A 25,013-nucleotide genomic window follows, 5' to 3' on the forward strand; every position below is an offset into this window, starting at 1 on the left:
AATCTACCATAAGATATGGCGGAAATATCTTGGTTGGTGTGAATCCAAGGGTTACTCATGGAGTAAAATTAGGATTCCCAGGATATTGTCCTTTCTCCAAGAAGGATTGGAGAAAGGATTGTCAGCTAGTTCCTTAAAAGGACAAATATCTGCTCTGTCTATCCTTTTACACAAGCGTCTGGCAGAGATACCAGACGTTCAAGCGTTTGCTCAGGCTTTAGTCAGAATCAAGCCAGTCTATAAACCTGTGGCTCCGCCATGGAGTCTAAATTTAGTTCTTTCAGTTCTTCATGGGGTTCCGTTTGAACCTTTACATTCCATAGATATTAAGTTGTTATCTTGGAAAGTTTTGTTTTTGGTAGCTATCTCTTCTGCTCGAAGAGTTTCAGAATTATCTGCCTTACAGTGTGATTTACCTTACCTGGTGTTCCACGCAGATAAGGTAGTTTTGCGTACCAAGCCCGGTTTTCTTCCTAAAGTTGTTTCTAACAAGAATATTAACCAGGAAATAGTTGTTCCTTCTCTGTGTCCTAATCCATCTTCAAAGACGGAACGTCTACTACACAATCTTGATGTAGTTCGTGCTTTAAAGTTCTATTTACAAGCAACTAAGGATTTCAGACAAACATCTTCCTTGTTTGTTATCTATTCTGGTAAGAGGAGAGGTCAGAAAGCGACTGCTACCTCTCTTTCCTTTTGGCTGAAAAGCATCATCCAGCAGCCTCCTGAAAGAATTACTGCTCATTCTACCAGAGCAGTGGCTTCCACATGGGCTTTCAAGAATGAGGCTTCTGTTGAACAGATTTGTAAGGCAGCAACTTGGGCTTCACTGCATACTTTTACCAAATTTTACAAATTCGATACTTTTGCTTCTTCGGAGGCTATTTTTGGGAGACAGGTTTTGCAAGCAGTGGTGCCTTCCGTTTAAGGTACCTGTCTTGTTCCCTCCCTTCATCCGTGTCCTAAAGCTTTGGTATTGGTATCCCACAAGTAAAGGATGAATCCGTGGACTGGATACACCTTGCAAGAGAAAACAGAATTTATGCTTACCTGATAAATTACTTTCTCTTGCGGTGTATCCAGTCCACGGCCCGCCCTGGCATTTAAGTCAGGTAAAAAAGTTTTTGTTTAAACTACAGTCACCACTGCACCCTATGGTTTCTCCTTTTTCTTCCTAACCTTTGGTCGAATGACTGGGGGGTGGAGCTAGAGGGGGAGCTATATGGACAGCTTTGCTGTGTGCTCTCTTTGCCACTTGCTGTAGGGAATGAGAATATCCCACAAGTAAAGGATGAATCCGTGGACTGGATACACCGCAAGAGAAAGTAATTTATCAGGTAAGCATAAATTCTGTTTTTCATCTCTCTAATATTTACAATTCCCAGTTTATTAGCATATTCATGGGTTTCTTTAAAGTTAGTCTAAATATTTCTCATTTTGCATATTTAAAAAGAAAAAAACTGACATTTAAAGAAACTAGAGATTTTTAAGGTTTTAATGCGTAGTTTTTTGTTTTCAGCCTGGGTTTCTAGCCTGTTAATTCATTCGCCCCCTATGTGATCTCATGACTTACTTCTGTCATCTTCTCAAAACCTTAACTTCAAAAGAACTTTAGATAACAACAATTATGTATTATAATACTCAGTTGACTAACTATTTTTATATCCTCTCTTTTTAGAGGGCTTGGTGTTAAATTCAAAATCTTTCAAAGGTGCCCTTGATTTCCGAGATGTTACCTTCATGTATCCAAGCCGCCCAGATGCCCCCATTTTCAAAGGTCTCAATCTCTCCATACCATCAGGATCTGTAATGGCAGTTGTAGGTTCAAGTGGATCTGGAAAATCAACATTGGTCTCGCTGTTGCTAAGACTTTATGATCCTAATTATGGTATGTAAATATTAATTTGTTAAGAACTGTATTAAACCATGATGATGATAATTACATATGCATATGTTTCTTTGTTTAAAGTCAAAATGTAGTGCAATGCTATATGACATTAGGGTTAAAGTTGTAATGTACAGTAATAAAAGACAATTACATGAACTATTTAAGGCCCTGTTTATTAGTCTGTTAGCGTTAAACCACCTCTACATGAGATGATCAGCAAAACAGTGAGGCTTGTGAGCTTACTTTCTACAGCATATACATGGGGGAGTTGAGGGTTAATGATCTGGTTACGGGAAGCAGGAATATCTTGATGTAATTTGTCCCTGAACAGAGATATTTTTTCTTTATTTTTTAAGAACAAATTATTTTATTAATGCTTTTAACAAAACCAGTATATAATGCAGATTCAATTCTAAAAATGAAGATGCAGAGTATAAGTACATATTGAGATATAAAATATAGAAATGTTACATATGTAAACTGAATGGATTAATCAAAAAGAAATAAAGTATGAGCAATTTTGCTGCATTATAGATTTCCTGTACCATAAACATAGTGAATATTAATGAGTATTGTACGCTTCATTCCTGTTGCTGAATTAAAGGAAGACCGCATGAGTCTATTAACCAAAATGAACGTAGGTACAATGTCACAGAGTACTTTTCCTTTTGTATACTGTTGATGTAATACCGAAGTCCAACAGTCTGGCTCATGCTGCGTTCTTCAGTGTCCACTTTCACAGTGGAGACAGCAGCCAGGGTCAGAAGGCATCTGCCTTCACTTGGTAACGAGGAACTGATCGTTCTTCCTTTACCATATGAAAGCAGATCACCAATGCCATCAGTGGCACTCTGTGTCACTTTATGTATCAGCTTGGGTTGATATGTGGGAGAGAAGGATGGAGGCTGACACGCGGCAAGTTGCAGTAGGGGAGAGGAAGGGGAGGGTTCCCTATGCTACAGAAGACATTTGGTGGTTGAGGGATGGGCCACTGCACTACAGAAACATGTCATAACCGGGGAGGCGCCTATGCTAACAATAACTTGGGGGGAGGGGGGTTGCTACACTACAAATTTTTTTTTATTAAGAAATATTTGAAAACATAAGAACATTTCTATAAACTGGTATGGCGGTTTCTTTTAGAGGGGGGAGGGTTAGAGAGCTGCTTGGGAGGGATCAGGGTTATGGGGGGGTTGCTGAGGGATTCCTACAATGTGGGGGAGAAAAAAGTGCTATTTGAGAGGGATCAGATAGTGATGAGGGGGTGAGAGTGTTATCTCTACACTACAGCAGAAGTTAATGTTACACGTTAATTAACCCCTTCACTGCCAATCATTTTTAAGTATGGTGCACATCTGCAATTGGAAGCCTTCTAATTGCCAAAAACCAATGGCAAAGCCATGTATGTCTGCTATTTCTTAACAAAGGGTATCCCAGGAACACTTTCACAACCATATATATTATGGCTGCACATCTCCATGCTTGTTTTGTGCATTTTCAATGGAGATACCAATAAATCTATATTTGTTTTATATTTTCACTGATGTGCAGCCTTTATTTTCTATATTGAATACTTGAAGCAGTGTGGGTCCTGCTTAATTTTTGGTTGCACCCTGCCTGAAAGATGCAGATGAATGATAGATGTCATCTTTTAGTGCCTTACCTACTGCAAGTTTAACCGCAAACTGGTAGTGGCCATGTACCCCACGTTGATAGAATATTCCTAGTTTTGGTTTGGAAAATAAGATTTGGAGATAAAAAAAAAACCTTTGACATTACTCTGTATTGATGCTATACATGGAAACTCAAATTTTCGTTAATGCAGATATGCACAACAAATTTCTACTCCCTGAGGCCCTTTGTGTTGAACTAATGTATTATGGGATTATTTTAATACAGGATTTTTATAGATTTGAATCCCTTTTAAGCAAATAAACTTTGTGTTTTCAAGGGTTATGCAAATATAGTTGCAGGCTTGCTAGTGCTAATCTTATCTACAAAATATATCAATCTTTATAAATTTAACAAACACACATTCTTATGTATTACAACTGAAACCTTGTCATAAATCATTTCTAATTATTTCAAGTATATACTTTTGTATAAATCCTTGTAGTTATGTTAATACAAGGCCACTTGTGTTCTTTTATCACTCTATATCCAAAAGCATGAATATATCAAAGGATATCAGATACTCCTCAATGCAGCCCAAGTATTTAATTTTCCCGTTGCTATACCTTAGGTACCGCAGAACTGGTAGCAGAAGATACTGAAAAACAAGTATTAAACAAAAGGATAGAAGTCTCTCCTGTATCCGCTATAAGGATTTAAGAAGTCTGAATTATATGGTCCAGTTGTCATACATTATTTTTGTAAGGATTCACAATATGCTATATTTTCTTCTTAAATGGAAAGAGTCCACAGCTGCATTCATTACTTTTGGGAAATAAGAACCTGGCCACCAGGAGGAGGCAAAGGCAACCCAGCCAAAGGCTCAAACACTCCCCCCACTCCCCTCATCCCCCCACTCCCCTCATCCCCCAGTCATTCTTTGCCTTTCATTCCAGGAGGTTGGCAGAGAAGTATCAGAATTTTTAATTTTTGTTTTTTGTCTCTTATGGAGGGTAGTACTCTTCGGCATTGGACAGGAGTTTTAAGTAGTCCTGTCAGTCTCTCAGTGAAGGCTTGGATGAGAGTCTTTCTGCAAAACCATCCAGACTCAGATTAACAGCTCCGCAAGCAATCGGCTTTGTCGAACTTCGCTCCGCTGCCTGCTTTCTTCTCTCAAGTCCATGGCGGAGGCGATGCTACTATCCGTCACACTTGAAAGGCTGTGTTCCTATTCCACGGCATAGTTTCCAGTAAGATCGTTTCATTTTACTTTATTCATCAATGTACTGTAATCTGAATGTTTTCCCAAGAGGCTACCACCTTGCGGGTCTGACTTATCATGAGGGTCTCAGGGAGTCTCTTGTAGTATCTTGGAATCGAGGGTTAATATGTCCTGAGGGGGGTTGTTGAACAGGGGGGTTTATAATCATGTTTGTTATGTGATTCATCCTGCTTATGTGTGATGTTTATGGGGTTGTGGTTTGGAACATTGAGGCCTTTGAAAGTGACGCAGCCTTTTGGTTGGGTGCTTTTTTTTTTGGACTGTATGGTTCACCTTGTGTTCGGGCGTGGTTATGTTCCGTCTTCCATTTCATCATTCCTGACCATGTGACAAAGGAAATTTTCTAGTCCGCAGTAGTCTGGTCATATGAGGTGGTGAGTGCCCCAACCATTGGAGGTGTCAGGTGCCGTTTTTGTTTTACTACTTTAGTCCATATTTAAATATCCTCTATCCAGTTATGAAGGATTCTGATGCTCAGACTGTGCTAATTTCATATTCAGTTACGGAGGATTCTGATACTGAGACTATTTTGATTTCAGATTCTGTGTCCGGTGACGAATCCGGATTGGCCTCGTTTACACCTGTCAACCAGTTTTGTTCCTTATGCCATTTCAGAGCGCCTGGTTCCTCGGGCTCGGAGAATCAAGGGACTGCTGAGCCATCCACCCCTGGGGGTCCTGTCCTCCTAGTGGCGAGTTCCCTAACAAATCATACTTCTACATATGCGGGTGACCCAGTTTATAATTCCTCCATGCGGGGTGGCGTGTTCCCCCCCGTAGGTTGCAGCATGTTTTCGTTTCCACATAATGTTCGCGATTGGTCGCCTGCAGAGTCCAGACGTTTATTTGAGAATGTGCTTGTGCCCTATTGTCCCGGGCCTTCCGCCTTGGGGAGGGCCTCTACAGTTTCTCCAACATAGGTGTGTCCGGTCCACGGCGTCATCCTTACTTGTGGGATATTCTCTTCCCCAACAGGAAATGGCAAAGAGCCCAGCAAAGCTGGTCACATGATCCCTCCTAGGCTCCGCCTACCCCAGTCATTCTCTTTGCCGTTGTACAGGCAACATCTCCACGGAGATGGCTTAGAGTTTTTTAGTGTTTAACTGTAGTTTTTATTATTCAATCAAGAGTTTGTTATTTTAAAATAGTGCTGGTATGTACTATTTACTCAGAAACAGAAAAGAGATGAAGATTTCTGTTTGTATGAGGAAAATGATTTTAGCACCGTAACTAAAATCCATGGCTGTTCCACACAGGACTGTTGAGAACAATTAACTTCAGTTGGGGGAACAGTGTGCAGTCTCTTACTGCTTGAGGTATGACACATTCTAACAAGACGATGTAATGCTGGAAGCTGTCATTTTCCCTATGGGATCCGGTAAGCCATGTTTATTAAGATAGTAAATAAGGGCTTCACAAGGGCTTATTAAGACTGTAGACTTTTTCTGGGCTAAATCGATTCATTATTAACACATATTTAGCCTTGAGGAATCATTTATTCTGGGTATTTTGATATGATTATATCGGCAGGCACTGTTTTTGACACCTTATTCTTTAGGGGCTTTCCCTAATCATAGTCAGAGCCTCATTTTCGCGCCGGTATGGCGCACTTGTTTTTGAGGACAGCATGGCATGCAGCTGCATGTGTGTGGAGCTCTGTTACATAGAAAAGTCTTTCTGAAGGCATCATTGGTATCGTATTCCCCTTTGGGCTTGGTTGGGTCTCAGCAAAGCAGATTCCAGGGACTGTAAAGGGGTTAAATATAAAAACGGCTCCGGTTCCGTTATTTTAAGGGTTAAAGCTTCCAAATTTGGTGTGCAATACTTTTAAGGCTTTAAGACACTGTGGTGAAATTTTGGTGAATTTTGAACAATTCCTTCATACTTTTTCGCAATTGCAGTAATAAAGTGTGTTTAGTTTAAAATTTAAAGTGACAGTAACGGTTTTATTTTAAAACGTTTTTTGTGCTTTGTTATCAAGTTTATGCCTGTTTAACATGTCTGAACTACCAGATAGATTGTGTTCTGACTGTGGGGAAACCAAGGTTCCTTCTCATTTAACTATATGTATTTTATGTCATAAAAAAAAAAAAAAAAAAAAAAAAATTTAGTAAAAATGATGCCCAAGATGATTCCTCAAGTGAGGGGAGTAAGCATGGTACTGCATCATCCCCTCCTTCGTCTACACCAGTCTTGCCCATACAGGAGGCCCCTAGTACATCTAGTGCGCCAATACTCCTTACTATGCAACATTTAACGGCTGTAATGGATAATTCTATCAAAAACATTTTAGCCAATATGCCCACTTATCAGCGAAAGCGCGACTGCTCTGTTTTAGAAAATTCTGTAGAGCATGAGAACGCTGATGATATGGTTTCTGAAGGGCCCCTACACCAGTCTGAGGGGGCCAGGGAGGTTTTGTCTGAGGGAGAAATTTCAGATTCAGGAAACATTTCTCAACAAGCTGAACCTGATGTGATTACTTTTAAATTTAAGTTGGAACATCTCCGCGCTCTGCTTAAGGAGGTGTTATCCAATTTGGATGATTGTGATTATCTGGTCATTCCAGAACCACTATGTAAAATGGAAAAGTTCTTAGAGGCCCCGGGGCCCCCCGAAGCTTTTCCTATATCCAAGCGGGTGGCGTACATTGTTAGTAAAGAATGGGACAGGCCCGGTATACCTTTAGTACCTCCCCCCATATTTATAAAATTGTTTTCCTATAGTCGACCCCAGAAAGGACTGATGGCAGACAGTCCCCAAGGTCGAGGGGGTGGTTTCTACTCTACACAAGCGCGCCACTATACCCATAGAAGATAGTTGTGCTTTCCAAGATCCTATGGATAAAAAATTAGAAGGTCTGCTAAAGATGTTTGTTCAGCAAGGTTCCCTTCTACAACCAATTGCATGCATTGTCCCTGTCACTGCAGCCGCGTGTTTCTAGTTTGATGAGCTAGGAAAGGCGATTATTAGTAATTCTTCTTCTTATGAGGAGATTATGGACAGAATTCGTGCTCTTAAATTGGCTAATTCTTTCACCCTAGACGCCACCTTGCAATTGGCTAGGTTAGCGGCGAAAAAATTCTGGGTTTGCTATTGTGGCGCAGAGCGCTTTGGTTAAAATCTTGGGCAGCGGATGCGTCTTCCAAGAACAAATTGCTTGACATTCCTTTCAAGGGGAAAAACACTCTTTGGCCCTGACTTGAAAGAGATTATCTCTGATATCACTGGGGGCAAGGGCCACGCCCTTCCTCAGGATAGGTCTTTTCAAGACCAAAAATAAACCTAAGTTTCGTCCCTTTCGCAGAAACGGATCAGCCCCAAGGGCTACGTCCTCTAAGCAGGAAGGTAATACTTCTCAAGCCAATCCAGCCTGGAGACCTATGCAAGGCTGGAACAAAGGAAAGCAGGCCAGGAAACCTGCCACTGCTACCAAGACAGCATGAAATGCGGGCCCCCGATCCGGGACCGGATCTGGTGGGGGGCAGACTCTCTCTCTTCGCTCAGGCTGGGGCAAGAGATGTTCTGGATCCTTGGGCGCTAGAAATAGTCTCCCAAGGTTATTCTCTGGAGTTCAAGGGGCTTCCTCCAAGGGGGAGGTTCCACAGGTCTCAGTTGTCTTCAGACCACATAAGAAGACAGGCATTCTTACATTGGGTAGAAGACCTGCTAAAAATGGGAGTGATTCATCCTGTTCCATTAGGAGAACAAGGGATGGGGTTCTACTCCAATCTGTTCATAGTTCCCAAAAAAGAGGGAACGTTCAGACCAATCTTAGATCTCAAGATCTTGAACAAGTTTCTCAAGGTTCCATCGTTCAAGATGGAAACCATTCGAACACTTCTTCCTTCCATCCAGGAAGGTCAATTCATGACCAAGGTGGATTTCAAGGATGCGTATCTACATATTCCTATCCACAAGGAACATCATCGGTTCCTAAGGTTTGCATTCCTGGACAAGCATTTCCAGTTCGTGGCGTTTTCTTTCGGATTAGCCACTGCTCCTAGGATTTTCTCATAGGTACTAGGGTCCCTTCTGGCGGTGCTAAGACCAAGGGGCATTGCTGTAGTACCTTACTTGGACGACATTCTGATTCGAGCGTCGTCCCTTCCTCAAGTAAAGGCTCACACGGACATTGTCCTGGCCTTTCTCAGATCTCACGGATGGAAAGTGAACGTGGAAAAGAGTTCTCTATCTCCGTCAACGAGGGTTCCCTTCTTGGGAACTATAATAGACTCCTTAGAAATGAGGATTTTTCTGACAGAAGCCAGAAAAACAAAACTTCTAGACTCTTGTCGGATACTTCATTCCGTTCCTCTTCCTTCCATAGCGCAGTGCATGGAAGTGATAGGTTTGATGGTAGCGGCAATGGACATAGTTCCTTTTGTGCGCATTCATCTAAGACCATTACAACTGTTCATGCTCAGTCAGTGGAATGGGGACTATTCAGACTTGTCTCCGAAGATACAAGTAAATCAGAGGACCAGAGACTCATTCCGTTGGTGGCTGTCCCTGGACAACCTGTCACAAGGGATGACCTTCCGCAGACCAGAGTGGGTCATTGTCACGACCGACGCCAGTCTGATGGGCTGGGGCGCGGTCTGGGGATCCCTGAAAGCTCAGGGTCTTTGGTCTCGGGTAGAATCTCTTCTACCGATAAATATTCTGGAACTGAGAGCGATATTCAATGCTCTCAAAGCTTGGCCTCAGCTAGCGAGGGCCAAGTTCATACATCAACCATCAGGGGGGAACAAGGAGTTCCCTAGCGATGGAAGAAGTGACCAAAATCATTCTATGGGCGGAGTCTCACTCCTGCCACCTGTCTGCTATCCACATCCCAGGAGTGGAAAATTGGGAAGCGGATTTTCTGAGTCGTCAGACATTGCATCCGGGGGAGTGGGAACTCCATCCGGAAATCTTTGCCCAAGTCACTCAACCGTGGGGCATTCCAGACATGGATCTGATGGCCTCTCGTCAGAACTTCAGAGTTCCTTACTACGGGTACAGATCCAGGGATCCCAAGGCGGCTCTAGTGGATGCACTAGTAGCACCTTGGACCTTCAAACTAGCTTATGTGTTCCCGCCGTTTCCTCTCATCCCCAGGCTGGTAGCCAGGATCAATCAGGAGAGGGCGTCGGTGATTTTGATAGCTCCTGCGTGGCCACGCAGGACTTGGTATGCAGATCTGGTGAATATGTCATCGGCTCCACCATGGAAGCTACCTTTGAGACGAGACCTTCTTGTTCTAGGTCCGTTCGACCCACTCCAGCTGACTGCTTGGAGATTGAACGCTTGATCTTATCAAAGCGAGGGTTCTCAGATTCTGTTATTAATACTCTTGTTCAGGCCTGAAAGCCTGTAACCAGAAAAATTACCACATAATTTGGTATATCTGTTGGTGTGAATCTGCAGGATTCCCTTGGGACAAGGTTAAGATTCCTAAGAGTCTATCCTTCCTTCGAGAAGGATTGGAAAAAGGATTATCTGCAAGTTCCTTGATGGGACAGATTTCTGCCTTGTCTGTGTTACTTCACAAAAAGCTGGCAGCTGTGCCAGATGTTCTAGCCTTTGTTCAGGCTCTGGTTAGAATCAAGCCTGTTTACAAAATTTTGACTCCTCCTTGGAGTCTCAACCTAGTTCTTTCAGTTCTTCAGGGGGTTCCGTTTGAACCCTTACATTCCGTTGATATTAAGTTATTATCTTGGAAAGTTTTGTTTTTGGTTGCAATTTCTTCTGCTAGAAGAGTTTCAGAATTATCTGCTCTGCAGTGTTCTTCTCCTTATCTGGTGTTCCATGCAGATAAGGTGGTTTTGCGTACTAAACCTGGTTTTCTTCCAAAAGTTGTTTCTAACAAAAACATTAACCAGGAGATAGTTGTGCCTTCTTTGTGTCCTAATCCAGTTTCAAAGAAGGAACGTTTGTTGCACAACTTGGATGTAGTTCGTGCTCTCAAATTTTACTTAGCAGCTACTAAGGATTTCAGACAAACTTTGTCTTTGTTTGTTGTTTATTCTGGTAAACGGAGAGGTCAAAAAGCAACTTCTACCTCTCTCTCCTTCTGGATTAAAAGCATTATCCGATTGGCTTATGAGACTGCCGGACGGCAGCCTCCTGAAAGAATCACAGCTCACTCCACTAGGGCTGTGGCTTCCACATGGGCCTTCAAGAACGAGGCTTCTGTTGATCAGATATGTAAGGCAGCGACTTGGTCTTCACTGCACACTTTTTCTAAATTTTACAAATTTGATACTTTTGCTTCTTCTGAGGCTATTTTTGGGAGAAAGGTTTTGCAAGCCGTGGTGCCTTCCATTTAGGTGACCTGATTTGCTCCCTCCCTTCATCCGTGTCCTAAAGCTTTGGTATTGGTTCCCACAAGTAAGGATGACGCCGTGGACCGGACACACCTATGTTGGAGAAAACAGAATTTATGTTTACCTGATAAATTACTTTCTCCAACGGTGTGTCCGGTCCACGGCCCGCCCTGGTTTTTTTAATCAGGTCTGATAATTTATTTTCTTTAACTACAGTCACCACGGTAACATATGGTTTCTCCTATGCAAATATTCCTCCTTAACGTCGGTCGAATGACTGGGGTAGGCGGAGCCTAGGAGGGATCATGTGACCAGCTTTGCTGGGCTCTTTGCCATTTCCTGTTGGGGAAGAGAATATCCCACAAGTAAGGATGACGCCGTGGACCGGACACACCGTTGGAGAAAGTAATTTATCAGGTAAACATAAATTCTGTTTTTCCGCGGGTGTAACTGTCCCTGAGTGTTGTGCCTTTCGTTACAGGATTGCGCACCTTCGCATATTGCTCAGACATGTTTTTAAGTTATTGAATGACCCTATCGTTACCAGATACGGGGATTTTCAGTCTGATAATTCGAATGGTACACCTCATTAGACATGTGGGGATGAAGTAATCTCCTGATTGTCATTTGTTTGAGATTTTTCCCAGTTTTGTCAGATAGGGCTCCGTTTGGCTGGTCCTGCGCGTAGGCCTGTGTCTTTTTGGGCGTTAACCTCCGGGTTGCCTTATATTTTATTTATATCCGATGGGATGTCTTTTATTTGTTTTTGTTTCCTTCGGGAACCTTCTGGGTTTGATACTCTTTATTACTTCTTCGGAAGTTGTTTTAGACATGCTAGTCCTATGTTAAAAATGTTTGTTTTCTGTTTTTTCCCCTATGAGGGAGAATTTGTGCAACTTGCCGGTTGGGACCCAAGCTGCAGGCTGGTCCTTTTGGGTTCGTTCGGTCTTGCGGCTGTTCAGACACGTGGCGCTGTTCTGCTCGGCTGGTTTGGTAGAAGCGCAGAGTGCTCAGGTTATCATTGTTTTTTTATGTTCAACTAAGCATTCGAGAGGACCTGTGGGTCCGTGAGGTGGGAAGGATTGTTTCAGTCATAGATGACCGGGCAGGGGAGTTTTCCACTGCATCGCTCTATCCCACATCTAATTTCATCAGAACTTAGAGTTTTCCTCCCCCATGTGGTGGAGGGTTGGAGGGCTTTATGCCCCTTACCGCAATTGAGCGGTTTGGCCTTCATTTTCTGGCCTCTGGATTTGTCCTTTTGGGCTTGATCCAACAGCTTGTACAGGATAGCTGTCTAGCATGCGGAAGGTTTGCAGTTTGAAACCAGTTGCAGCTCTTGACACCTTGCAGGTGTACGCGTAAGCTGTTTCTAGTGTATCTAGATGCAGCTCTTACTCTTTGACGTGTACTGTTTGAGTTATAAGAGACCTTGGGGTCTTCTTCCATTGTCTCCGGGTGAGTGGATCTCCTTTTAGGGATCTGTGTTTCCGGGTGATGGTTGTTCCCTGCGGGGATGCGGGGACTTTGTTTAGCTCATGGTTTTCCGGAGCTGGGTAGGCCTAGTGCCTTTCTTTTCCTCGTGTCCTCTGCTTGTGCGGAGGTGATAGGGAGTCTAGTCCTGCTAGTAGTAGGTTTTTGTTTTTTTACTACAAGGTATCCCTTGGTTGTCCTGAGGCTCTGAGAAGTATCTTCATAAGACTTCTAGCCTTGCTCCTTGGAGAGTTGGACTTTAGTTAGGGGTGGTTCCTTCATTTGGTTGGGGCTTTCGAGTTCTTCTTGCCATCCGGATTCTCTGGATATGCATCCATCCCCTTGTGTCTGGCTTTTGACCAGTTGGGGTGTTTAGTTCTAGGGTAAGGTTTGCCTGAACTATTAGGAGCCCGGACCTGTCTTTCTTTCTGAGACTTCCGGTTGCTGAAGCTTCGCTTGGCCTTTTTCCTTACCCAGTCTTGGGTGGTTTTGGAATCTTGGATCTCAGGGCTGGTGGGGGTGTTCCACGATAGTGGGAGCTTGGGCTATGTTCTTGCTCCATCTACCTAACCTGGTCATGGTTGGCCAGGTTTTCTGAGTAATTTTTACTCTTTGTCGCAAAGTAGCCCATGTCATCTGGTGGTTAGCCGTGTGGCTTGAGCCTCAAGGGTGGTTGGTTCATACCCAACTGCTGGCATTGGAAGTCCAATTTCTGGTGTGCCTTAGGGTTGCATTCCCCTGGTCAGCTTGCCAGTGTTCCCGTGGATTCCCTGCTCTGCAGGCAAATGGGTTTACTGTGCCTCTGCTCGGCAAGCTACTTGTAGGGGGGTCCTTTTCTAGGACATCTGTGTTGGGAATTTCTCTTCCCATTAGCCGGTGCCTTCGGGGCTTGAGGACAGTTGTTGCCCTTCGGCATCATCCCTTTTCTTTAGTGGATATTCTCCTCTCTATGGAGATAGAGTCCTTGCTTGGGGCTTCTCCTGGATGGGAGGTGGAAAGGTGGGATTGTTCCCCCTGGGGTCTTGCTGGCTCCAAGCAGAATTGTTGGGCCTTCATTTGATAAGATCCTTAGGTCTATGGCCTTGTTGTCTGTTTTCAGAGTCGGGTTGTACTTGTACTCTGTGGGGATGGCTGTGCTATCCTTATGGTCGTTCCTGTTCCTGTCTCGGGATTCTTTTGTTCCCCCGTCTTGGATCCCTGAGGCTGGGTTGGTCCAGCTGTTTGTGGGTTTGCAGGACAGGATGGCCAAGCGGTCTAAGGAACTGCCTTCGGGTCACAGTCTCCTCTGGATGTGTGAGCTTTGTTGAGTCTATCCTGTTAGCTTAAGCTGCTAGGGTATAGATTTTCCTTTCAACTTGCTTCATTGATTAGGAGAGGGTTTACTCTTCCTTCGGGATCTGAGGGTATACTCTCCGCTGGGGCCTCGATTGAGGTTTTGTGTTCCCCTTTTTAGGGACCTGTATGTTGGTCCGGTGACTTAGGTTACCTGGAGCGTGCCCTCTGTCTTGGGGTCGCTTTTGCGGTCTGTTTCTTGCTTGACTGCTTCTTCCTCGCAAGTACCCTCTGTGTCGTCCTGTTATGGACTCTGTGTTCTCAAACTCAGGGTTTTTTACCTGGGTGTATTACACACTTTTCATGGTCGAATGCTTTTAGTATTCTATGATCAGACACTGGGAGGACTTTGCCTCTTCAGTTCCATTCCGTGCTTGCAGGATGTTGGAGAGACGTCTGTTCTGTCTCTGTGCCCGGTCTTATCCCGGGTTTTGCTTTGTATAGGTGTGGCCTCCTTTCCCTGTTTGGGCCCCTTTGGGTCTCTGTGAGCTGGGCTCACTCGTGGAGGTGTTCTTTTTGTATTAGGGGACCTTTCAGTTTCCTTGGTTCTCCTTTGCCTTGTTCCCTTGGGGGTTTTGGCTGGTGTCTCCTTCATTTGTGGAGATGAGCGGTGGGGGATGTTTGTTTGGCGACGTTGTCTCCTGGAGGACTGTTGGCTCAGTAGAGTCCATTTGCGGTCTCTAGTTTGGTTTCTGCTTTAACTGCGAGTCAGTGTCATTGGGGCTTTTCCTCTTAAAAAAAAATTCGGCTTCGGATGAAGCGTTTTTTTTTTTATTGGGTAGAGCTTCAGGCCTGGTGCCCTAAGATTGGGCCGCCTATTGTACCCTCCCGTCTTGGCATTCAGTGTCCTCTATAGCTTGGGTATTGTTTTCCCAAAAGTAATGAATGCAGCTCTGGACTCTTTCCATTTAAGAAGAAAAACATACATTATGCTTACCTGATAATTTCTTTTTCTTCTGATGGAAAGAGTCCACAGCTCCCCACCCGTAATTTTATGTGCGGCGTCCTTATATTCTTCTGTCATCATTCACCCTGATATTTCTTCTACTGTTTCTTGTTCCTCGGCAGAATGACTGGGGGATGAGGGGAGTGGGGGGAGTATTTGAGCCTTTGGCTGGGTTGTCCTTTGCCTCCTCCTGGTGGCCAGTTTATTATTTCCCAAAAGTAATGAATGCAGCTGTGGACTCTTTCCATCAGAAGAAAAGGAAATTATCAGGTAAGCATAACTTATTTTTTCTTTGACTCCATCCTGTGCTGTCTAAACAAGTTAATTTATTGCCCCCAACCTTAATGGAACATCTATTTGATGTCCCATTATTGTTCTCATTATGCCTTTTTTATCTTTGCTAGCTACCGTGCCCCATGTCTATAGCGATGTCTATTACATTGAGCCGCTATAATATTTAATCTCTAGTTAAACTCTTAAACTTTTTTTTCAGTGGGTAATTAGCTATGCCTGCGGACCACTTCAACAGCTTGTCAGCCCATGCTTGGGGTCCTGCCCTTTGACCTGTGCTCATTAGAGTATTAAACTACTGAAAACTATGTATGGTATGTGTGTCTTATAGTTATATTATTGAGGCATGTCTTGTTTCTATTAGGATTCCTAGGGGTTTTATTTTAATTATTATTATACCACATTTCTTTTGGTGGGCGCTATAAAGGTTTTTTTTTTTTTGGCACAATAACTGTCTGAAGGCGTGCTGCTCTGAAATGTCACTGTTGGTTGACCTTAATATTGGTTCGAGTGAAAACCCTATGTAGAGTCTATGGCCCCAAGTTATCAAGGTCTGTCGGACCTGATCCGACAGTGCGGATCAGGTCCGACAGACCTCGCTGAATACGGCGAGCAATACGCTTGCCGTATTCAGCATTGCACCAGCAGCTCACAAGAGCTGCTGGTGCAACGCCGCCCCCTGCAGACTCGCGGCCAATAGGCCTCCAGCAGGGGGGTGTCAATGAACCCGATCGTACTCGATCGGGTTGATTTCCGGCGATGTCTGTCCGCCTGCTCAGAGCAGGCAGACAGGTTATGGAGCAGCGGTCTTTGTGACCGCTGCTTCATAACTGCTGTTTCTGGCGAGCCTGCAGGCTCGCCAGAAACACGGGGCATCAAGCTCCAATCGGAGCTTGATAAATATGCCCCTAAATCTATCAGCTTTCTTATCTATTATCTATCTTATCTTATAAGGCTGTACTGCGTACTAAATATGCTTTTCTTCCAAAGGTGGTTAAACTGATAACACCAATCAAGAAATTGTTACTCCTTCTCTTTGTCCAGACTCTAACTCTAAGAAAAAATTGTTACATAATCTGGACATAGTTAAAGCTCTGAAATGCTATCTCTAAAGAGTTTAGAAAAACTTCTAGTTTTTTTGTACATTGCTCTGGGAATCGTAAAGGACAGAAAGCTACTAAGGTAGTGTTGGCATCTTGACTTTAACAAGTTATTCACAAGGCTTACTTGTTTGCCGGTAAGTTGCCCCCTAAACGTATTACAGCTCACTCTACCAGAGCTGTGGCAACATCATGGGCCTTTAAGAATGATGCATCTTTGGAACAGATTTGCAAAGCTGCCACATGGTCCTCCTTACATACTTTTTCTAAATTTTATCGTTTTGATGTCTTTGCTTCTTCGCAAGCAGCTTTTGACAGGAAAATCCTTCAGGCCGCGGTGTCCGCTAAATAGGAACTGTCAGTGAAAATATTTTCCCACCCCTTCTGTAACATTGGCTTGGGTATTAAACCTTTATGCTATGGAGGACTGTGGACCATCATCATTTTACAAAAGAAAATTTAATTTATTAGCTGATAAATTATTTTCTTTTGGAATTATGATGGTCCACAGGCCCCGCCTGCTTTATGGGCTACAGTTCTAATGACACAATTATAGACTCTGCTTTGCCTGTTCTACCTTTTTTTCCCCTATTTTTTTACTCGGCTATACATAAAATTAGAGAGAGGTGGGAGGGATTTAAAGCTCTTGTATGGGTTCTTGACCTCCTGCTAGTGGCGGGAAATATATCCCATATGTTATGGAGGACTGTGGACCATCATTTGGAAAGAAAATTATTTATTAGGCAAGCATATGTTTTTGTTTCCTACACCCTAGATTTTGAATCTAGCGCTTTCAGTACTAAAGGATTCTCCTTTTGAACTGATGCATTCCATTGAGATACAACTTTTATCTTGGAAAGTACTTTCCTGTTAGCAATCTCCTCAGCTAGGAGAGTTTTTTAGTTGTCAGCCTTGTCCTGTGATTCTCCGTTTTTAATTATTCACAAGTATAAGGCTGCACTTCGTACTAAATATAATTTTCTTCCTAAGATTGTTTCGGCGGTAAACATCGATCAGGAAATTGTTGTACATTCATTGTTTATAGATTTTGTTAACCCTAAGGAGCGGCTATTACATAATCTTGATGTAGTCAGGAATTTGAAGTTCTATCTTCAAACTACAAAAAATTCAGACAATGCTAGTTTGGTTGTTCACTACCATGGGCCTCCTAAGGGGCAGAAGGCTACTAAAGTGATAGTAAACTGTCCCCTTTTTAAAATCAGATCCGGAATGTTAGTGATATTTTAGATGGACTTTAATTCATCAGTTGTAATAAAGTTGTGGTTTAACTTTTTAATGTAGATATGAAATTCAAATATCCCATGCTCTGCCGCCCCACTTCAAAAGTTAATTTTTCTGTGAGCTAAGGGTTTGAATTGTTCTACAATCAGTGCTCTCCCCATATGGCACTTTTGTTGTAGCTAGAGCACTGATTGGAGAACAATTCAAACCATTAACTCACAGAAAAAATAACTTTTGAAGTGGGGCGGCAGAGCATGGGATATTTGAATTTCATATCTACATTAAAAAGTTAAACCACAACTTTATTACAACTGATGAATTAAAGTCCATCTAAAATATCACTAACATTCCGGATCAAGAGCCCTCAAGGATAGAATCAGGGAGCATATACTATGCATTGAGAAGAAAAATATTGAAACCCCATTGTATAGACACTTCTCTACGAAACATGGTGGCAATATTAAAGACTTTAAATTCTTTGGAATACAAAAGGTGAATAAGAATTAGAGAGGAGGTAACTACGAGAATAGACTACTCTTTAACGAATCCAAATGGGTCTTCACACTCGATTGTCTTTATCCGAAAGGATTAAACCATAAAGAAGATCTTTCACATCTCTTGTTCTTGAGAAAATCATAGACTAGTCCAAGTCATTCACATTAGGATCACATACTGACCGCATGTGTTTCCAAACTAGCTCTCATTTTTTGACCCGAGGTAAAAAGACAGATAAATGTACATAGATATACTTTCGGACCACTTTTGAAGAATCATTCTGGATTATTCTTATTAATGGATAAATCCATCAATACACCTTACTCATGTCTTTAAACATTTATCAAATCCTGATTCACACTAAACCACTATATTGTATACGTTTATAGTATAAGTTTCCCCTCTTTATATTAAGTTTCAACATTAGTATAGAGCAAATATAGGCCTCCTTACTTGTAAAATATCTACTAATCTGAAAGCATAATCATACAGATGATTGAGATCTATGTATATATTGTTTGACCTCGACCTACTGTATATTGTCTGACACTCAGATTGTCCCACTTGCTGCATTTAACAATAATTTATTAATGGTCTACACCAACATTATATTCTGACATCCTATTTGGGATCTAACATTTAAGATCATAGCCCTTTACTTACTTATTGCCATTTTCGATATCTTTTGACTAGCTTGGATCTCACAGGCAGTCTGGTTTTAAAACGATATACTCTGGGACCCCATGAACTAAAAAATAAAAAAAATGTAAAAGTACTCACAATGGATTTTTTTCAGGGATTTTTGAAAAAAAAAAATGTTTTCAATTTTTTTTTAATAATCTGTTTTATTAATGTGTTTGCATATTCCATTTGCTTATATGTTCCTTTATATTTCCGTTAAACTTGGCTGAATTTACTTAACTGTATGTTACACCAATTATACTATCATCTGGTGTTTTACATGCTACTATTGAACTCATCTTTGCCTTTTCATCTTTTTCACTATTAACATCAGGTTGACATCTTGCTGTTGAGCATGTTCTGTTGCCTTACTTATGATAACAGAAAGTTTGATAACCTATAGGCATTTAATATTTCTTCCTATTTAAACAAGCTGCATATGCCAAAGTAGTTTGTGCCCTCCATGAAGTTCTGTATATATTAATTATACATTGTACCCACAGGTAAAAAAAAAACAATATATTATAGTATATGGCTGCTTTTAATGTTATATCTGTATACCTGTTTGTACATGCATGGGTCAAATGTGCTTATTCTATACTTTCAAACATATAGAACATGGCTATCTTTAGCTTTATATAAGGTTGCTTACTTTTTATCTAAAGGTAGTTGTATTTAAATTGTTTCTCCTATAGAACTATGCCTTTTAGCCGGATATATAACAAACTTGTTATTTACACATTTATAAGACTTAGTATAACCTACCTGGGAATAATTATTGCTACAGGCATGTTACAAATAGGGACCTTTGTGTGGAATAAGCACTCTTTCTTTAACCCCTTAGTGACCAGACCATTTTTCAATCTGCTAACCGTTAAGGACCAGGGCTTTTTTTGCATTTCTGTGGTGTTTGTGTTTAGCTGTAATTTTTTTCATGTAAGTGGCAAGAGTCCATAAGCTAGTGACGTATGGGATATACATTCCTACTTGGAGGGGGCAAAGTTTCCCAAACCTCAAAATGCCTATAAATACACCTCCCTCCTCACTCATGCTTCGTTGGAGGATAGTGAAGCAAGTCGTATTTGATTTCTTCTGTGAAAGGCACTTCTAAGCATTTTGAAGCCCAGTTCCACTCAAAGTACAGTGTTTCTCTGAGTATTGATGCCATATTTTCACCTATGGGAAATCTATTCTAAGGCTCTCTGTAAATTCGGTCGTGGGGATTCATCTTCCACCTCTCTTTACAGATAAACATTATACTCCTCTACCAGGGGCGTATTAAAGCATAGGCCAACAAGGCCGGTGCCTAGGGCTGCAAATTTTGGATGTGGCACTTCTTTGTTGCACTGTCTGAATATGTGCCCAGGATTGAAAAACATTTTTTTTTAATTTTGACAGTGCGGCAGTCACATGACCGGCTTTTTGCCATTTCATGTGACTTTTTTGATCAGCCGCCCACCTGCCTGTCTCTTTCTTAGCAAGCCGCGAGAAGAACTTAGAGAAGTAGAGTAGGAGTTGATTGTGATCAGTGTGGAGCGGAGCCTGAGGACTGGAGGGGGCTGACCCGACTGAGTCTCATTTAACTCAGGTAGGGAAGGGCAGGGCAGCCACAGCCAAAATATTGCACACTGACAGAGGACTCATACTTTCTGTAGCTGTATACAGTCAGTGTGGCTTAATATAATGCCGCCCTCCTCTCCTCCTATTTTATTGCCTACAATTACTCACAGTGTGTGCGTGTGTATACTGCAGGCAATAAAATAGCAGAGATGGAGGGCGGCATTAGATTAAGAACTTATTCTTGAACTATATAATTTAAATGCGCATACCCGCTCATTTTAAAAGCTGTTTTCTCTTGTAAAGGTGTATCCAGTCCACGGGTTCATCCATTACTTGTGGGATATTCTCCTTCCCAACAGGAAGCTGCAAGAGGACACCCACAGCAGAGCTGTCTATATAGCTCCTCCCCTAACTGCCACCCCCAGTCATTCTCTTGCAGCTCTCGACAAGAAAGGAAGTATCAAGAGAGATGTGGTGACTTAGTGTAGTTTTTACCTTCAATCAAAAGTTTCTTATTTTTAAACGGTACCGGCGTTGCACTGTTTTTACTTGCGTTGCAGAAATTGGAAGAAGACTTCTGCCTGGAGGTTTGATGATCTTAGCGGTTTGTAACTAAGGTCCATTGCTGTTCTCACACATAACTGAAGAGTATGGAAAGAAAACTTCAGTTGGGGGGGACGGTCTGCAGATTGCCTGCTTTGAGGTATGTTCAGTATATTTTTTTCTAGAGAGATAAGGTCTAGAAAATGCTGACAGTGCCTGGTATATTTAAGGTAAGCCTGATACAGTGATTTAACAACAACTGGGATCATGCTTGCAAAAAGGGATAATATTCATGTTAAAACCTATATTACTTAGTGTAAAAACGTTTGCATGATTTATAAATAAAAAAGTTTTTTCTCTGAGGGTGATAAATCTTTATTTGGGGCCTAATTTCCACATGGCTTGTTAGATTACTCCTAGGAGTACTTTTTTAAGGCCCTCTGACTTTGAGTGCATGGTGGGAGGGGCCTATTTTCGTTTTCAGTCTGAGACATCCAGCTTCCCTGAAGGAGTCCTCTGGCTTATAGGACCTCTATAGAGGGTTTTGTTCCTGCAAAAATCGTTTTTAAGGGCAGGTAGGAGCCACAACAGGGCTGTGGCAGTGTGTTTGACTGTTTGTTAACAGGTTTTAAGTTTTTCTAATTTGTTTTTGGGCCTGAGGGGTTAATCATCCATTTGCAAGTGGGTGCAATGCTGCTTTAGTCCCTTATACACACAGTAAAAATTTCGTAGAGTTTACTACTTTTTTTCACTGTTTTGCAGTTTATGTGGTAGTTTTTTTCTCTTAAAGGCACAGTACCGTTTTTTATTATTGCTTTTTTCACATTTATCAAAGTGTTTTCCAAGCTTGCTGGCCTGAGGTTTCTGAGACTGACAAAAGGGAGGTTATGCCATCTAGCTCTCCCCACGTGTCAGAACCTATAACTCCCGCTCAAGGGACGCCAAGTACATCTAGCGTGTCCAATGCGTTTACCTTACAAGACATGGCGGCAGTTATGAATCATACCCTCACTGAGGTATTGTCCAAACTGCCAGGGTTACAAGGAAAGCGAGACAGCTCTGGGGCTAGAACAAATACAGAGCTCTCTGACGCTTTAGTAGCTATGTCTGATATACCCTCACAATGTGCAGATGTTGAAGCAGGAGAGCTTCTATCTGTGGGTGACTTCTCTGATTCAGGGAAGGCGTTACTTCAGTCTGACTCTGAAATTACAGCATTTAAATTTAAGCTTGAACACCTCCGCGTGTTGCTCAGGGAGGTTTTAGTGACTCTGGATGACTGTGACACCATTGTAGTCCCAGAGAAATTGTGTAAAATGGACAAATACTTTGCAGTGCCTGTTTACACTGATGTTTTTCCAATCCCTAAGAGGTTTTCAGAAATTATTACTAAGGAATGGGATAGACCAGGTGTGCCGTTCTCTCCCCCTCCTGCTTTTAAGAAAATGTTTCCTATAGATGCCGCTACACGGGACTTGTGGCAGATGGTCCCTAAGGTGGAGGGAGCAGTCTCTACCCTAGCTAAGCGTACAACTATTCCTGTCGAGGACAGTTGTGCTTTCCTAGATCCTATGGATAAGAAATTAGAGGGTTTCCTTAAGAAAATCTTTATACAACAATGTTTTATTCTCCAGCCTCTTGAATGCATTGCCCCAGTCACTGCTGCAGCGGCTTTCTGGTTTGAGTCTCTGGAGGAGGCTTTACAGGTAGAAACCCCGTTGGATGATATCCTTGACAGGCTTAAAGCTCTTAAGTTAGCCAATTAATTTATTTCTGACGCCGTTTTTCATTTAACCAAGCTAACGGCTAAAAATTCAGGTTTTGCCATTCAGGCATGTAGGGCGCTATGGCTTAAATCCTGGTCAGCTGATGTAATTTCAAAGTCTAAACTTCTCAATATCCCCTTCAAAGGGCAGACCCTATTTGGGCCTGGACTGAAGGAGATCATTTCTGATATTACTGGAGGAAAAGGCCACGCCCTTCCCCAGGATAGGTCCAACAAGTTAAGGACCAAACAGACTAATTTTCGTTCCTTTCGAAACTTCAAGAGTGGCGCAGCTTCATCTTCCTCTTCTACAAAACAAGAGGGAAATTTTGCCCAGTCCAAGCTAGTCTGGAGACCTAACCAGGCTTGGAACAAGGGGAAACAGGCCAAAAAGCCTGCTGCTGCCTCTAAGACAGCATGAAGGAGTAGCCCCCGATCCGGGACCGGATCTAGTGGGGGGCAGACTTTCTCTCTTCACCCAGGCTTGGGCAAGAGACGTCCAGGATCCCTGGGCTCTGGAGATTGTTTCCCAGGGATATCTTCTGGATTTCAAAGCTTCATCTCCAAAGGGGAGATTTCATCTCTCACAATTATCTGCAAACTTTGGGGCAAACCAGAACTGGATCTCATGGCGTCTCGTCAGAATGCCAAGCTTCCTTGTTACGGGTCCATGTCCAGGGTTCCCAAGGCAGCACTGATAGATGCTCTAGCAGCGCCCTGGTCATTCAGCCTGGCTTATGTGTTTCCACTGTTTCCTCTGCTCCCTCGTCTGATTGCCAAGATCAAGCAGGAGAGAGCTTCGGTGATCTTGATAGCCCCTGCGTGGCCACGCAGGACTTGGTATGCAGATCTGGTGGACATGTCATCCTTTCCACCATGGACTCTGCCGCTAAGGCAGGACCTTCTACTTCAAGGTCCCTTCAAACATCCAAATCTAATTTCTCTACGTCTGACTGCTTGGAGATTGAACGCTTGATTCTATCAAAGCGTGGTTTTTCCGAATCGGTCATTGATACCTTAATTCAGGCTCGAAAGCCTGTCACCAGGAAAATCTATCATAAGATATGGTGTAAATATCTTCATTGGTGTGAATCCAAGGGTTACTCATGGAGTAAGGTCAGGATTCCGAGGATATTATCTTTTCTCCAAGAAGGATTGGAGAAGGGTTTGTCAGCTAGTTCCTTAAAGGGACAGATTTCTGCTCTGTCTATTCTTTTGCACGAACGTCTGGCTGAGGTTCCAGACGTTCAGGCGTTTTGTCAGGCTTTAGTTAGAATCAAGCCTGTGTTTAAACCTGTTGCTCCACCATGGAGTTTAAATTTAGTTCTTAAAGTTCTTCAAGGGGTTCCGTTTGAACCTTTGCATTCCATAGATATTAAGCTTTTATCTTGGAAAGTTCTGTTTTTAGTAGCTATCTCCTCGGCTCGAAGCGTTTCAGAGTTATCTGCTTTACAATGTGATTCCCCTTATCTGATTTTCCATGCATATAAGGTAGTGTTACGTACCAAACCTGGGTTTCTTCCTAAGGTGGTATCTAATAAGAATATCAATCAGGAGATTGTTGTTTCTTCACTATGTCCTAATCCTTCTTCAAAGAAGGAACGTCTATTACACAATCTTGATGTGGTTCGTGCTTTAAAGTTTTATTTACAAGCTACGAAGGATTTTCGTCAAACATCTGCATTGTTTGTTGTCTACTCTGGACAGAGGAGAGGCCAAAAGGCTTCGGCAACTTCTCTTTCTTTTTGGCTAAGAAGTATAATACGCTTAGCTTATGAGACTGCTGGCCAGCAGCCTCCTGAAAGAATTACAGCTCATTCTACTAGAGCAGTAGCTTCCACATGGGCTTTTAAACATGAGGCCTCTGTTGAACAGATTTGTAAGGCGGCGACTTGGTCTTCGCTTCATACCTTTTCTAAATTCTATAAATTTGATACTTTTGCTTCTTCGGAGGCTATTTTTGGGAGAAAGGTCTTACAGGCAGTGGTGCCTTCCATTTAAGTTCCTGCCTTGTCCCTCCCTTCATCCGTGTCCTAATGCTTTGGTATTGGTATCCCACAAGTAATGGATGAACCCGTGGACTGGATACACCTTTACAAGAGAAAACAAAATTTATGCTTACCTGATAAATTTATTTCTCTTGTGGTGTATCCAGTCCACGGCCCGCCCTGTCATTTTAAGGCAGGTGTTTTTTTCATTTTTTTTCATTTTTAAACTAGTCACCACTGCACCCTATAGTTTCTCCTTTTTTTCTTGGTTGTCTTCGGTCGAATGACTGGGGGTGGCAGTTAGGGGAGGAGCTATATAGACAGCTCTGCTGTGGGTGTCCTCTTGCAACTTCCTGTTGGGAAGGAGAATATCCCACAAGTAATGGATGAACCCGTGGACTGGATACACCACAAGAGAAATAAATTTATCAGGTAAGCATAAATTTTGTTTTTTGTTTGGTCGCTTTTGGACCAAATTAGCGGGGAAGGGGGAAAGGAAGTTCAGC

The 25,013-nt window shown here is 42.5% G+C and overlaps 1 protein-coding gene across 2 annotated transcripts in view; it reads left to right on the top strand.

Moving 5' to 3' along the window:
* ABCB10 (ATP binding cassette subfamily B member 10) overlaps positions 1–25,013 on the top strand; it is a 332,203-nt gene that overhangs the window by 148,918 nt on the left and 158,272 nt on the right. For both annotated transcript variants that reach the window (XM_053711149.1, XM_053711150.1), the window contains exon 8: positions 1,679–1,888. In XM_053711149.1, the coding sequence (XP_053567124.1) occupies positions 1,679–1,888 (210 nt within the window). The remainder of the gene's footprint in view (positions 1–1,678; positions 1,889–25,013) is intronic.

The sequence above is a fragment of the Bombina bombina genome, chromosome 4 (assembly GCF_027579735.1).
Source record: "Bombina bombina isolate aBomBom1 chromosome 4, aBomBom1.pri, whole genome shotgun sequence".
In the NCBI taxonomy this organism is placed as follows: Eukaryota; Metazoa; Chordata; class Amphibia; order Anura; family Bombinatoridae; genus Bombina; species Bombina bombina.